Source organism: Ambystoma mexicanum, chromosome 11 (genome assembly GCF_040938575.1).
Source record: "Ambystoma mexicanum isolate Mex_15411 chromosome 11, UKY_AmexF1_1, whole genome shotgun sequence".
Lineage (NCBI taxonomy): Eukaryota > Metazoa > Chordata > Amphibia > Caudata > Ambystomatidae > Ambystoma > Ambystoma mexicanum.
In genome coordinates, this window is record NC_090934.1 from 6,554,097 (window position 1) to 6,568,803 (window position 14,707).

The 14,707-nt window shown below is 46.8% G+C and overlaps 1 protein-coding gene across 1 annotated transcript in view; it reads right to left on the bottom strand.

The window, feature by feature from the left end:
* Positions 1-14,707, bottom strand: part of FUCA1 (alpha-L-fucosidase 1) — a 213,996-nt gene that overhangs the window by 47,620 nt on the left and 151,669 nt on the right. The window contains exons 6-7 of the mRNA XM_069622383.1: positions 9,917-10,107; positions 9,266-9,365 (exon numbers count right to left, since the gene is read on the bottom strand). Of these exons, the coding sequence (XP_069478484.1) occupies positions 9,266-9,365; positions 9,917-10,107 (291 nt within the window). The remainder of the gene's footprint in view (positions 1-9,265; positions 9,366-9,916; positions 10,108-14,707) is intronic.

The following is a 14,707-nucleotide window of genomic DNA, read 5'->3' on the forward strand; positions in this document are numbered from 1 at the left end:
AAATACCTTCCTTTACCTGTGACAGGGGCACGACCTCTATGGCTCCTTTTTGCAGCAGCGATTCTACTTCCTGAAGAAGGATGAGAAGGTGTTCTGGTGTGAGACGTCTTCCCTTTGGAGATCTGAATGTCGGGGACCGGCTGAACTCGATACAGTAACCGTGGGCTATTGTTGACAGTACCCAACGGTCTGTGGTAATTCCCTCTCATGCCTGGAGAAAAGATGTTAACCGGTCCCCGACCGGGGATGCATGGGAGGGGACCCAAATTTTCGATCATTTGGTGGCAGTGGCCGGGGAGCCTCGAGGGGTAGGGCCCCAACCCCTTCCTTTGCCAAGACGTTGGCCTCTGAGCATACGCCGTGTTGTACCCAGTGGTACCTTGAGGGGAGGACCAGTTGCTGGCTGAGGTATACTGTGAGGTTGTCGGCCACGAAAAAAGCGCCTATTGCCATATCCGCGCTTATTGGGGGTCCCCGTTATCTGGTCCAGGGTTTTCAAGATTTCATGCTCCTTTTTCGCCGTTTCCAGGGCATCATCAACCGCCTTTCCAAACAAGTTGGAGTCTTCCAGGGGTTTGTTAATGAGGGACGCCTAGGTCCCTGGCTTGAACCCTGAGTTCCTAAGCCATTAATGCCTTTTAAGGAGTACGCCCTGGACTAAGGAACAGCCAGCCGTTTCCGCAGCATCTAAAGTATTTTTAATGATGCTCTGGTTCACTTGAGTGCCTTCGGTAACAGTGGCCAAGAGACTGGTGCAAAGAGGCTCGGGGACTTCCTGTAGGCCTTTGCGCACCAGGCCCCATTGGGCACCAGCCTAGCCAACAGGGTGGTATTGTTGGCAATACACGTAGCGAATGCCGCCAAGGCCGTAATCCTCTTCCCGAGAGCATAGAGCTTCTTCCCCTCTATCAGGGGGTGCTTCGCTGGTGGACAGAGGAACCCCCGTCCTTTTCCTCTTGGTGGTCAACACCAGATAATCTGGGATGGAATGACCCCTAATATATAAAGGATACGAGGGGCAGGGGGTAAAAAGCTCAATCCGTGGGTTAACACCCCTGACTAAGGCTGGTGTAGACAATGAGGGAATGAGGCGCCTCTTGGAGGCGAGGAGAGGAATGGCCTGGCTAGCCGGTGGCTTTTCTTTGATGATCGTTTCAACAAAATCAACCTCGGGGGCAGTCTCCCCCGTATCGACCTGAAAATGTGTAGCCGCCTTGCGTAGCATGGCATTAAATGTGGGCTGATCGTCCACAGGCGAAGGCTCTCTGACAGGAGTAAGGCCAGATCTAAAGCATCAGGGTCAGTTGACGCCCCAGGGCACTGCCATGGCTGTGGGTTACACATGTCGGGGTATTCCTCAAAGCCCCCTACAGGATCTTGTAGGTCTTCAGTATCCATGAATTCATCATCCTGAGTGACAACATGTGCCCTCTTCAGTGAGGCCATGTGTACAGTTCTTCCTGGGGGTCAAAAAGTCTTGGAGCCTTGGATAGAGGGTCTTCAGGGATTACATCCCTTGGCCTTTTAGGTGTGGTGTGCTCAGAAATGGAAACAAACCTATCCAACCTGTTCATACAGGTCTCAAATCTCTCCCTGGTTCAGTGGGAAGACCCAGAACGGTCTTGGGGCGGAAAGGCTTGCTCCTCCGCCTCCAGGCGTCGCGATCTCTCCCACAAAGTGGAGGAAATTCCCCCGTCGCCCTCCGAGAAGCCGTCCCGTGGGCCCGACGGTGGAGTTGTGCCTCTGGGTCTGGGTTCCGGCACTCCCGTCGCACCTTAGCTAGGTCTCGGCGTCCCCTTGACCTTCTCAGCTGGCTTCTGTGAATCCACCAGCCGTTTGAGCATCTTTGGAGACTATCCTTGCGATGCTCAGCGACCATCCTCCCATCCAGGAGCTCATTGTGAGGGGTTTTCGGCGGAGCCAGAACCTTGCCGTCGGCAGACGCCTTCTTGCGATGCGTCTCGACAGATGATAGTTTAGGGGTAGCGCCCTTTGTATTCGACGGCCCGGTCGCTAGGCACGAATGCGGCACGGGCTGCCGACCCTTACGGTCGGCGGGACAGCCGGCTGTGTCGTTGGCACAGAGGTCTTCTTCGACTTACTCGAAGAATGGCCGGGGGTGGTGTGTTTTGCGACGTTTTTGTCCATCAGCGTCGCCGTTAGTTAATAAACAAAATCGGCCAAGGGTCTAGCAATGGCAATGTCTCTTACGAGCTCTGCTTAAGGCTACCAATATTCTGGGCAGAAAAAAAAGAATCTGAGGGACCTCGACGCGTGAGGGATTTTGGTTACACTACACGTCACTATAGGGATATGTCGACGTTCCCTTTCGAAAAACAAGATGCAATACTCTGTGACCAATGGATGTCAGACTATATGCACAGCATGTTATTCTAAGCAGATTAACCAACATCAGAAATCCTTTTCCAGCTTGCAGCTTGCTGGCCTCAGAATTAATTTATTTTTCAGTAGAGGGCGCAGTGCGCAGACATCCCTCGAAGGCCTCCGTATCGGCGCTGACGTCACCATAGGTATAAATAGTCTCACGCAGCGTCCGTTGCTCAGTTCTGTTTTGAGGTGCTGTGTTTGTCCAGGATGAGATGGCTAGTTCCGTTGAAGGAGCGTAGGTTGCAACTACAAGAGAAGTTTTACTGCGGGGAAGGATGGGAGGGGTGATAAGGAATACATGGACGAACATCCAGTCGAAACAACGTTACAGTTGGTAAGTAACGTGTTCTTCGAATTAATTGTGTCCTCCCACGTATTCCTCATCTTTGATAGACTCCCAAAGCAGTATTGAAAATTGGAGGTGGGAGTAAAATTAATATGGTCTAAGTGTGCACAGAGTGCAATACAGCTTTCCCAAATTTAGACTCCTGGCTGGTGGAGGGATCAAGACTGGAATTTGGTAAAGGTATGTGCAGATGACCATGTGGCAGCCGCACAGATGTCTTTTATTGGAACTCCTCTATGGAGAGCTGACGAGGCTGCAATACCCCTGGTTGAATGAGCCCTAGAGGTGTTGAGGAGGGTCTTTTCCTGCCAATTTATAGCACTCTAGGATAGTTATAATTATCCATCTTGAGATGGTCTGTTTGATGATGGCTAGGCCTAGTTTATGTCCTGCATACTCCACAAACAACTGATCTGCTTGCCTAATTCTTGCAAGTCTACTGATGTAAGCACGCTTCGGATCCAGCCTGTGCAATCTGAGTATGAGGAGGAGGGTAAAATGAAGGCAATGTTATTTTTTGCGTGATATGGAATTCTGAGACCACCTTTGGGAGGAAATTAGGCTTCACTTTAACTACTTTATCCTTGTGAAAAAATAGAATGTGGAGGTTTGCAAGATAAAGCTTGTAGCTCGCTCACTCTTCTTGCAGAAGTTATAATCACTAGGAAAACTGTTTTGAGAGTGAGAAACCTTAATGGACAGGAATGGAGAGGCTCAAAGGGAGTGCCGATTACAAATATTAAAACTAGATTTAAACCCCACAGGGGAACGTGAAAAGGAGTGGGGGTAGACATTAGTCAACCTTTCAGAAACTGACTAGAGGCCTTTTAAGATTGATAGCACGGCAAGGTAAACTTCGATTGTGCCAACTTGATGTCCTGAATTTGCCAAGTATAGCAGGAAAGATAACACCATTGGTGAATTGCATGAAAAAAAGGTCAATATTCTTATCTCTACACCATCTGCAGAATTTGTTCCAACGGCAGTGGTATAATGATTTGGTTGCTGGTCTTCTGACGGAAAGCAACGCCTCCATTACGTCATCTGTGAGGTCCCAATCTTTGTATCTCAACCTTTCAGAAACCATGCGTGAAGGTTGAGAGTCCTGATATCCGGATGGAGAACCTGACACTCTTGCGAGAAAAGATCCTCTTTGTGGAAGACGAATCGGACGACAGATGGACATGTCTAGAAGATCCAGGTACCATGTCCTCCTGGCCCAATCCGAGCCAATTAGAATCATGGATTTTCGGAATCTTCTCAGCCTCCTTATTACGTGAGGAATAACGGGGACTGGAGGAAAAGCTTATAGAAGTGGAAACTCCCAGTCCACCACAAACGCATCTCCTAGAGCTCCTCTCGCGGGAAATTCCCTTGAGCAGTATCGTTCGCATTTCTTGTTGACACTCGTTGTGAACAGATCCACCTAAAGGGTGAACATCCCTTGAAGGACTTCCTGAGCCAGTTCCCACTCGTGGGAGACAGGTCTGCCTTCTCACAGCATCCACCGCTGTGTTCTCTGCGGCTAGGTGAACTGCCGATAGATTCCTTCCTGTATTGCCCAGAACCAGAGCTGCATTGCCTCTCTGCACTGTGGTAGTGATCCTACGCCACCTCTTGAGGTAGTGCATGGCCACTGTGTTGTCAGTCATTATCAGAATTTTTTTCCCTGTACTGATGGCAGAAAAGCTTTCAGTGCTAACCAGATTGCTCCCAGCTCTAATAGGTTGATGTGTAGTCTGTACTCCGATGGCGACCAACAACCGCTGATGGTTAAGTCGTTGGTATGGGCTCCCCATCCAGTCAGTGAGACGTTGGTCACTACTGTCCTTTCCGGCCATGGTATGTTCTCCAGACAGGCCCAGCACTGGAGGTCTTGCGCTACTCTGTTCGGGATTTGTAGGAGATCTGACATCTTCCCTGAGAATTGCGACCACTGGGTCCTTAGAGCCCACTGGAGAGATCTCATTCTTAGGCGAGCCTCTGGCACTAGAAAAAGGCAAAATGCCATGAGGCCGAGCAACCTCAAAAAGTCAAAGGCTGGTAGATGCTGGGCATTTTGAAATCTGATCACCATCTAAAGAATATCTTGAGCGCTCCCCTCTGGCGGCGAGGCCTTTCCGAGGGATGTGTCCAGGACTGCTCCAATGAACTGGAGTTTGTGATAGTATCCTATGTGACTTCTTTAAGATGAGGGATAAGCCCAGCTTGTGGAGAAAGTGGCGAACATAATGTAGATGAATCTGAGCCTGTTCCAGGGACACTGCTCTGATCAAACAGTCCTCCAGGTAGGGGTAGACATGAATCCCTCCCCTCTTTAGACTTGCTGCCACAACTGCGATTAGCTTGGTGAAGAACCTTGGGACGAAGGTCAGCCCAAATAGCAGAACTCGAAATTTATAGTGAGAACTGCCAATGGCGAACCTCATGTACTTTGTGCTTTAGATGGATTGGCACATGAAAGTAAGCATCCTGAAGGTCCAGAGATACCAACCAATACTAAAACTGGAGGGCCTGAAGGATCTGAGAAAGTGTTACCATCTTCAACTTGTCCTTCCTGAGGAAAGTGTTAAATTCCTGCAAGTCCAAGATGGGTCTCAATCCTCCGTCCTTCTTTGGTATTAGAAAGTAGGGGGGGGGGGGGTTAGGAGGGAGGGGCGGGGGTGTTGGGAGTACCAACCCTTGTTCCTCTCCGCTACAGGTACCGTTCTATGGCACCTTTCCCTAGCAGTTCTAAATTCTCCTGCATAAGGAAGCGGACCTGGAAATGTCAAAAAGTTGTTCCCCGGGTGAATGACTGAGGAGTGTGTAGGAAAGGCAGGCAGTAACCTTGGGCAATGGTCTCCAAAGCCCAAGCATCTGAAGTAATAGCCTGCCATTCTGTCAGATGTTGAGTTAACCTGCCTCCTACTGGTGTTGTGTGGTGAGACCTCAGGGGTTTTTGAGCGGCTGACGCAGATGCTGAAGGCAAGGCAGCACCTGCCGATGCGGACTTGGTACCTTTTCCCCGCCCACTATCCACTATGGGTGAATCGTCTCTGGCCCCTTTAAGCTGGCTGCCCTCTGCCTTTTCCAAATGCAGTGTAAAAATGAAAGGGCTTTCCCCTCCAGGACGTACCTGTGGGGCAGTTTGGAGTTTGACGAATTGCAGCTCCAAGGGATTTGGCTGCCACTTTGGAGGTTTGCAATTTCTCCAAACTTATCAGCTTTGCCAAATAGAGAGGTGCCAAAGGGCATATTTAGAAGTCTGGCTTGCACATCAGGAGCAAAACAGGATTTCCGCAAGCACACAAACCTGCGGATTGTGGTACTGACCGCCATGGCTCTGCTGATGCGGTCAGCAGAGTCGAGACCTGTTTGGAGGGACTCGTAAGTGATCTATAAGATACCTCTGCATGTCACCAGGATCTGGTTTGCTGAAATCTACCTCTGGAGAGGTATCTATGCCACGGTCCTCCTGTAAAGACTCTTGCAGCGCTCTCAGTCTGACCTCTTCTGATATCAGCTCTTCTGGAAGAGCAGGTCTTGTGGGTTGTAAACCAAAAGGTCTTTCTGAATCAGAGTCTTCCACTTCCTCATAAATAGAGGATAAAGCTCTGAAATAATCAGAGCGTGGGATAGGTGTGAAACCCATCTCAAGTGATGAAGGGGCCATACTGGTCGTCACCGCTTGAGAAAGAATCGGAGTTGCCGATGTAGACGTCATGGGTCTCGCAAAGGGCATCGGTATACTCGAGGATGATCGATAGAATTGGTATTTTACTCTGTCGATGGAGTCGATGCCATCTTCGAAAGACCCTTCGAGGCCTCAAGTGTGGGTGGCGCAGATAGGGCATGAGGTTTCGATAACTTATTTTATCGAAGTCGACGACGGCGATGACGCAGTCTTGGGTTTCGAAGGTGTAGTCGACATCTTGTGCGTCGAAGAGGCCTCGTCTCTACTCTAGGGTTCGTTACGCTCGAGGATTTTTCCTTGCTGAGGTCAACGACGCACCGTGCTTATTTTTAATCTGGTTTTTCACCCGGGGTATCACCTCTAGGCGTCTGAGGGGGACAAGGCGGCGTTCTCGAAGACCGTTAACATTTTCAAGCGAAATTCTTCCCACTTAGTCAGAGAGCCGTGTTTCGTGGGGCAGGTGACTTTTTGGCGAATTGGAGGATGAAGAGGGCGGCGATCTATGGTGCCTCTTCCAGCTGTGTCGATTTAGATGAGTGGTGAGAACCACTACGAGATCTCAAGCGGGAATGTCTCGACTCGCCCCAGGACAATTTCCAAGGGGTAGAAGATTTAACGGTCTTACCTTTTTCCAGCTTGCCCTACGCTCCCTCAAGGCTTTCGCTGTCAGACATATTCCTCACACTCCGAGCCCAGATGCTCTGGGCCCAGGCACCATAGGCAGACCCTGTGACGATTGGTCAAAGACATTTTTTTACCACAATCCCCGCATTTTTTAAAACCGTATCGGGGAGTCAAAGTTGATGAAGATGCCATCGTAGAGTGCAGATTTTCTTCACAGAAATTCGAAGTTTTTTATATTCTGAGGAACCAAGCGTTACGTATTTGCATTTATTTTATTTATAACGCGCAACTCGGGGGCATCAGGGCGCAATTTGTAAGGTTACAGAAATGCGTAGATACAGGAGTCGCAATGCATGAATTTACAAAGGAATGACATTACATGATATGAACAGGACATTAAGTACAAGTAAAACAGTCAGCAGGTCAGAGAAAGTAAGACAGAGGCGCTGTGCGGGACTTAAGGCAGGTCGAAAAGCCAGGATCTGGTATTGGCTTTGAAAGTGTGAAAAGACACTTCCGCTCCGATTGTAGCAGGGAGGGAATTCCAGAGCTTGGACGCTAGGACCGGGAAGCTTGAACCCCCTGCTTTTTGCAGTTTAAATCTAGGGATAGCTAAACAATGGGACTGGGCAGTTCTTAGTGGACGGGAGGTCGAGTGTCGCGACAGTCGACTGCCGAGATAGATGGGGGCCTTGTTGGCCTGACATTTGTGCGTAATGGCGAGTGCTTTGAGTGAGATTCTTTGCTTGACAGGTAGCCACTTTAACTTTGATCTAGTTTCTGAGCTATGGTGGTTACGAGGGATGTTTAAGGTGGCACGAATGGCATTGTTTTGGGTAGTTTGGAGTTTATTTAAGTTCTCTTGACTAGTCCCTAGGTAGAGAGCACTGCAGTAGTCGATTTTAGCCATGATGAGGGTTCTCGCTAGTGTGACACTGTTGGAGGTGGTAAGGAAAGGTCTGCAGGCTGCAATGAGTTTGCATGTGTATGCCGACGCAGATCTGACAGCATTCGTTTGTCGGGTTAATGATAGAGTAGCGTCAAGGTAGAACCCTAATGTTTTAGTGTCTTTTGAAACTCGAATGCTATTGCCATCTATGGTGAAAGATTGATATGCCGGTTCAAGTCTGCTCAGGCGTTGTGCAGTGCCCAAAATGAGAAGCTCTGTCTTATCGTTTAGGCACAGCTGGTGTTGGGCCATCCAAGCTTGTATAACCAGGTAGACAGCGTTAAGGGCCTTGGTGTCAGCCAGATAATCACCAGTAATGGGGACGTCTCTGAGGCTTACGAAGCTCAGAAAAACAGAACTGAGTAACAGACGCTGCGCTAGACTATTTATACCTTTGGTGACGTCTGCGCCGATACGGAGGCCTTCGGGGGACACCGACTCGAGGGATGTCGACGCGCAGCACCCTCGAGTGAAAAAAAATTCGGAGGCCAGCAAGCTGGAAATGGATTTATCAAAGATAAGGAATACGTGACGTGGGAGCACACAATCCATTCGAAAGACTTTTTTTCAGCCATGAGGGTCACACTTTGAACACGCAACCAAGGGAAATTGGCAAACTAAAGGACCATGTCAAATTCAGAACAAACCTTTAAAACTAGCTTTTCAACAAATTAACTCTAGCCAACACTCAAAGTCTCAATCGAACAAGTTCCACAGAAAACCCACCCTGAGGGACCACCACACTGGCCCCAAATCTAGCTATTAACCAATTCCATGGTGCTCAGAGACCGATACCAACAGCTCAGGCACCACCAACACCACAAGACCACCTCTCCCCTTTCTCTTTGAGCTCACAAAGCTTTAAAAGCCATCTTCCTAGATTCCAAACAACCCAACTCTACAGCCAACACCAACTAGCACATTCAGCCCCCGACCAACACACGCTAACACTACAAGCACATGGTTTCATGTCTGGACAAAAATCCTCAATGCTTCCAACAGGTCACACCCAGAAAGCAGACAAACCTGCAGAATTCCAGATTCTTCCATTCTGCTGCATCAACGCAAAGCACCTCCATCTTGTTTTTCCCTCTCCCACCAACTAACCAAGCCCATCTACCCACTCTTTCAGATCCAAAAGAGGGTCCAGAGACCATTCAACCTATATAAAACGTTTCTAGCAGAGATGCTCAATCTATATAACATTTCTAGCAGAGATGGAACAGTTGTCACAGATGCTTTATGTTTAAAATACAACAATGCAAAGAAGGAATGTACTCACATTTGCGACTGGATGGGGCTTGGGCGAAGGCAAGGTCAGCACATTATCTTGTGGCCAGTTCAGAAAGATGGCATAAACATTAGAGTCCCTGGAAGTGTACCTACAGAAAGGAAAAATGAAAAATCGTCTCTAAACGGAGCAATTACATGTTTTTTTTCAGATATGTAAGGTTTCTGCTCATGGAAACCTTAAATAAGACTTCTTGCCACCAACTACAACTCCGGAAATACAAGACGCTGTGAACTTGTGTAGCTCTAAATCTCCAAGATGAACAGCGATGTTTATCATGGTCTAAAATCTGTTATTGGCAGAAACTCAGTTATGAGGATAGAGGCCTTTAAAAAAAAAAAGTTTTCAATTAAGCAAACGGCTAAGACCACCTTCTGCTACAACCACACAAACTACTTCAGAGGATGGAATTGTGCTGCGGGTTTTTATTTCCATATACGACTCAGTCGAGGAAAAGTGCTGGGAGAGGATCCCCATGCCCTTAAACGACATAAAGGCAAAGTAATGGCCAGACCGCAAACCTGAACCCCAAACAGATGGCTTAGCTGTTTGGTCATGGACATGTAAACAGTTTCCTAATAGAGATGTACCCTTAAGTTATGGCTGGCTCTTTTCATGCAAGAAGAACTTAGAAGCTCTTACCACACATTTGATGTGCAATTGTCCTTTTGCACTCTCCACGGCTTAGAAGCATAGATCGCTTCCCCATTTATGCTGAGCCATTTCCCAACCGCTCGAAGCCTCTCCTGGAAAATGGGGACTATAGTGCCCTCCTTTGTAGGTCCCACGTTGAGGAGATAGTTTCCTCCATAACTGACAGTCTGAATGAGCTCCTGCGGAGTGAAGACAATTAAAGTGGGTTTATAGCTACCAGTTCTCCACGCTTCATTATGTAGTTGTGAACAGAGGCATGGATGGGAAGACCAGGGCCAGCATGCCGATCTACTCTTAACTGCTGTGGACCCTGCCTGGTCTTCAATAGTTTGTCTTGGTACTAAAGATGGGCACATTTGAATGAGCTTCAGTCAAGTTACAGCCTTACCTCTCTTGGAACTGCCCCAGAGGAAGGGATTTGAAGAGTCACCATCTACTGGAAAACTGACATAGCTCTAGCTGTGGCCCACTACAGACAGATCCAACATTATCAATCAATCGCCAAGTTAACAGGTATTGTGGAAGGATTACATACAGTGAACAGTATTTTGCAGCTCGTTGTTTAGATTCACATGCTCTACATAAGTCACCATCCTTGTGTTTGTCACCCCGTTTTTATTTTTTTAACATGAGCCTCACACCTATGCACCTCCCACAGGTAGACCCTACCTAAAGAGCACACACAACAATCCTCTAGAGCAGATGGGAGGGTCACACCGGAATCTAAAATGGAGGAGCAAAATACTGTTGCATGTAAAGTAACGTTCAGCTTTGGACCATGAGTCACTTTAAAATGCGCTTACAATTAAATTAACGTTCCCATATGTAATAAGTTCACCATGTTTTACGCTAGAATACATTTTCAAATTTGTTTGCTGGAGAATATTAAAATTAAGATGGAACCGTTACACAACATATCAAGATGCTCTAATATAGTTACTTTTTCGTTCTCCAGCATTGTATCTTTCATGTACTTGCATGCTCTTGAAAAATACCCATCAGGCTGGGAATCCCTGGCAACATTAAAGCAGTTTAGCTTTACATTTTTAAAACATCTTGTCACTTCAGGTGTTGGAGTTCTAAAAAGAAACATGGATCACACGCTCAGGTGATGTCGACTTCTCGATCAATGCCAACAGTAACCTTGTTGACCACTTCGGCGCCATGAACGCCAGTTGTCCAATTCGTCATCCAAACACTGTTCAGAAAGGCAAAGCTCTTCCATGACTCCAGTTCCATAGTCTACGCCATCGTCAACTACCCACAGTCAGCATAAATCTTCGACAACCATCATCCAAGACAACCAAGTCCGCAATCAAACATCACTTCTGTCCAGTCAACCTCTTTGATGACAAGATCATCTAAATCTTCTACAATAACTACTTTGCTGCTACCTAGACCTGCGCTGTCGCCAAGCACGTATGCATGGTCTATGCCTGTTCAGAGGTTCTTGGTCTCCACGTTACCAAAGGAGTTGGGTGTGGCCAAGATGTTCCGTCTGCATGGTCTTCCCTTTCCAGGCGAACTCTTGCTCAGCCACCGTTTTCACAGGCTCTGTATGCACCGTTTGCAGTCCCCTGTCCATACATGGCCTTTCCTAAGCAGCTACAACAGGGTACTGATTCAGACATGGATGTTGCAGAGGTTGTGTCCACCGAGGGCTATGAAGAAGCAGTCACTCATGTTGCTGACATGCCTGCTGTCTGCTCCATCAAAGCAAGGCCTTTCTCTAGCTTCAACTCTGCCCAGAACCTACTTCTTCCATCTACGCACCCTCAGGGAAATCTTCCTGTACCTCACCTACCCACACCACATCTCTGCCATCATCCTCTTCTGCATAGATTATGCAAATTACCCAAATTGCCTTCATCTAGGCACCCTGACATTCCAGCTCAGGAAACGCTGAATAATCCAAAACTTTGCTGACAGTCTCATCATTGGCCTCTCACCTAGAGAGCATATTAGCCCCACATTCAAAGTCCTACACTGGATACCCATTAGACGAAAGATTACCTTTAAAGCCATGTGCATCACAACACTGGACCCGAATTCCTCCATGGTAAACTCATACGATATCCACAGACCTGAAACCTCAGACCTGGCTGTGGTCTTCACCTCGTTATCCCACATTACAACTCCACCAGATTGGGAGGATCCTCTTTCGACATCCAAGCCCCTGCCATCTGGAACTTGCTTCCTCGCCACATCCACTGCAGTGATAAACACCTCCCTTTCAGAAAGTCCCTCAGAAATTCGCTATTCCCTACCATAACTTGAAATCCTCTTTCCCGCCTCATTTCCATCACCATAGCCTCACTCATGGAAACACCAACAAGTCACGTTTGCAGCAGATGCCGGCTGTAACAGCGCTCCCGCCTTACACACATCAATCGCCGACAACCTCTTATACACAAACCCACAGGCAAATGATGGCAGTAGTTGTGGCAGCCCGTCCTGCTAACTCAACCCCAGACCACTCTTGGCACACAATCATACATTAGCTCCCGGTCTCCTTCGTTCTGACTGGTGCGCTCCGATACCAGTATACAACACTGCAGTCGGATGGTAGCTTGTAGGTTACAAATGAAGTTTCAGGTCAGTCGTCAGGACATGAAATATGCAAGGAGGTCTCGTCCTTGCAGCCGACTCAGCTGCACACTCCGCATTGGTAGCTTCTCATGTCAAATAACTAAGGGGATTGCCTAAAAGCACCGATGTTAGATTAGATGGATTGTTGGGGGTAAGAAAAGTGGTGCACCTAGTTGGATTGTTAGGGGTAGGAATGGTGTAGCACCCTCGCCAGCTTATTTACACAATGTAATATGATATCCCCGCACTCTGAAGATCGGGAGAACCATCCCAATGTGCCTGAAGTCCTTTGAGGAGAGACTGTTCATTACACCAAGATGCATTAGGGTTGCCCCTTTTGTGCTTAAAGATCAGTCAGGATAGCTTGCTATGGGCTCCGGGGACTTTGTATAGGACCAACAGTTTCAAAAGCCTGCTTAAATGCTTACGATACCGGCTAGGACAGCCATGGGGTTGTACCTAAATATGCGGGTAGCCTGGCATTGCATCTATAAGAAGGCACAAGCAGGTTAACATGCGTTACACTAAGCATTTACACCTTATAACATTTAGCCCGTCCAGGACACAAACATATATGTTGATAATTCTCCATTGCACTTATAACTGCTCAGGTTAGCCATTGTTACACACAGTGGTTGCATGCACGCATCTTTGAAATCGCACTGTAGACACCTCTGGTTAACGTTTACAGAACTTGAAAGACATTTACTAAGACTATAAAGGTAACCTGCCTATTGCGCTTGGAGAATCCCATTATCCTACTTTCTATGGTAGCCTGTGTCCCACCGAGAAGATGTTCTTTTTACTTTACAATATTTGTTAGCGCCTTTATGCCCGAGGGTCCACAGTGCGCTTAACAGGTGTCATGTTTCGTGGGATTTGGATGAATGAGGATATGATTAACATAGTATGGTTTGGGCCTTAACTTTCTGTGCAGAGTGTGGAGAGCTTCCCAAGTCAAAATGGAGAATTCCAAAAGGATCAGTGATTGGCCAGAAGTAAAAGAAAGGCATTGTTGGAACATTCTAAACCGCCTTTCATTGTCAGAAGCCCAGCTGGAAGGTCTTATGTTTGAAGCTCTTAAGTTTTAGAAAACTTTAGTTAGGCCCTTGTGCCTAATATTAGTTATTTGGACCAGGAAAGTGTTGGAGATTTTAAAAAGAAACTTAGAAAAGGTTCCGGTGAAAGAAAGAAGCAAGCTAAGTGATTTCATTATCTTTTATGGAATTTTATGATTATCAAGCAGGAGATAAATATCAAAACTATTAATTAACTTGTTCCTGTTTTTTCTTAGTTTTTGTTTATATAGTAGTTCTTTTTGTTCTTTCAAGTATTTATTTTTGAACTTCTAGAACTGTATTTAAATTAATTGAACTGCGTCACATTTTTTGCACCTGGCAAATTGGAGTGTGGAGGTCTGTTATTCATTTTAGCGTTGTGTGTTTTTTCGGCCGTATAGAAGTTTGAGTACTGTACCTTTTGTTCGGTAGCAGTGCTTTTTCTTAGCGTCGGACTAGCGTTAGAAATCTTACACTGTCTGCGCAAGTGACAGTGTGGTAGCCACGCGACTCCGAGACTTTATGTTTAATTTACTAACATTCTAACCTGGCGCGTGATCTTCACTGGGCTGCCTCTTCAAGGATTAGTCTCTGGAACTGAGGAATTACTCCTTTCCTGTTGGAGCAATTCATATTAAGAAGAGTGGAAGACTGTTCCTTTACGCATGCGCCCAAGCCAGTTTCATTTTTGAACTCAATTCCTTGTTCATGTGCGCTTCCATTTTAGAAGGAGTAAACAATATTTTCACGCATGCGCATATTCTGGTAAAAGGAACGCTTCTTTAACGAGCGATTTTCTTTGCAAGCAAAAGATCCAATTAATGAACACTTTTACACATTCAGAAAACAAACAATTTTAAATTGAATAGTTAGAGTGTCATTCTTGGAATTTGTGTTGAAGCTAGACACCAATACAAACTACATGTATAATATTTCCAGCGGGTTGTTTAGGCAAAAGACAGTTGAACTGCTTGAAGGCAAACTCCTTAAACAGAGAGATAGCAGGTTTTTTTTTGCAAAACCGAATTGAAGAAATCAGTAAGAGCATCTAAGACTCTATTTTTATGTTTTCTTCAGTAGAATTCATACACGTCCTCTACGTTATTCACAGAGGATAATCAGGTATGGTGGC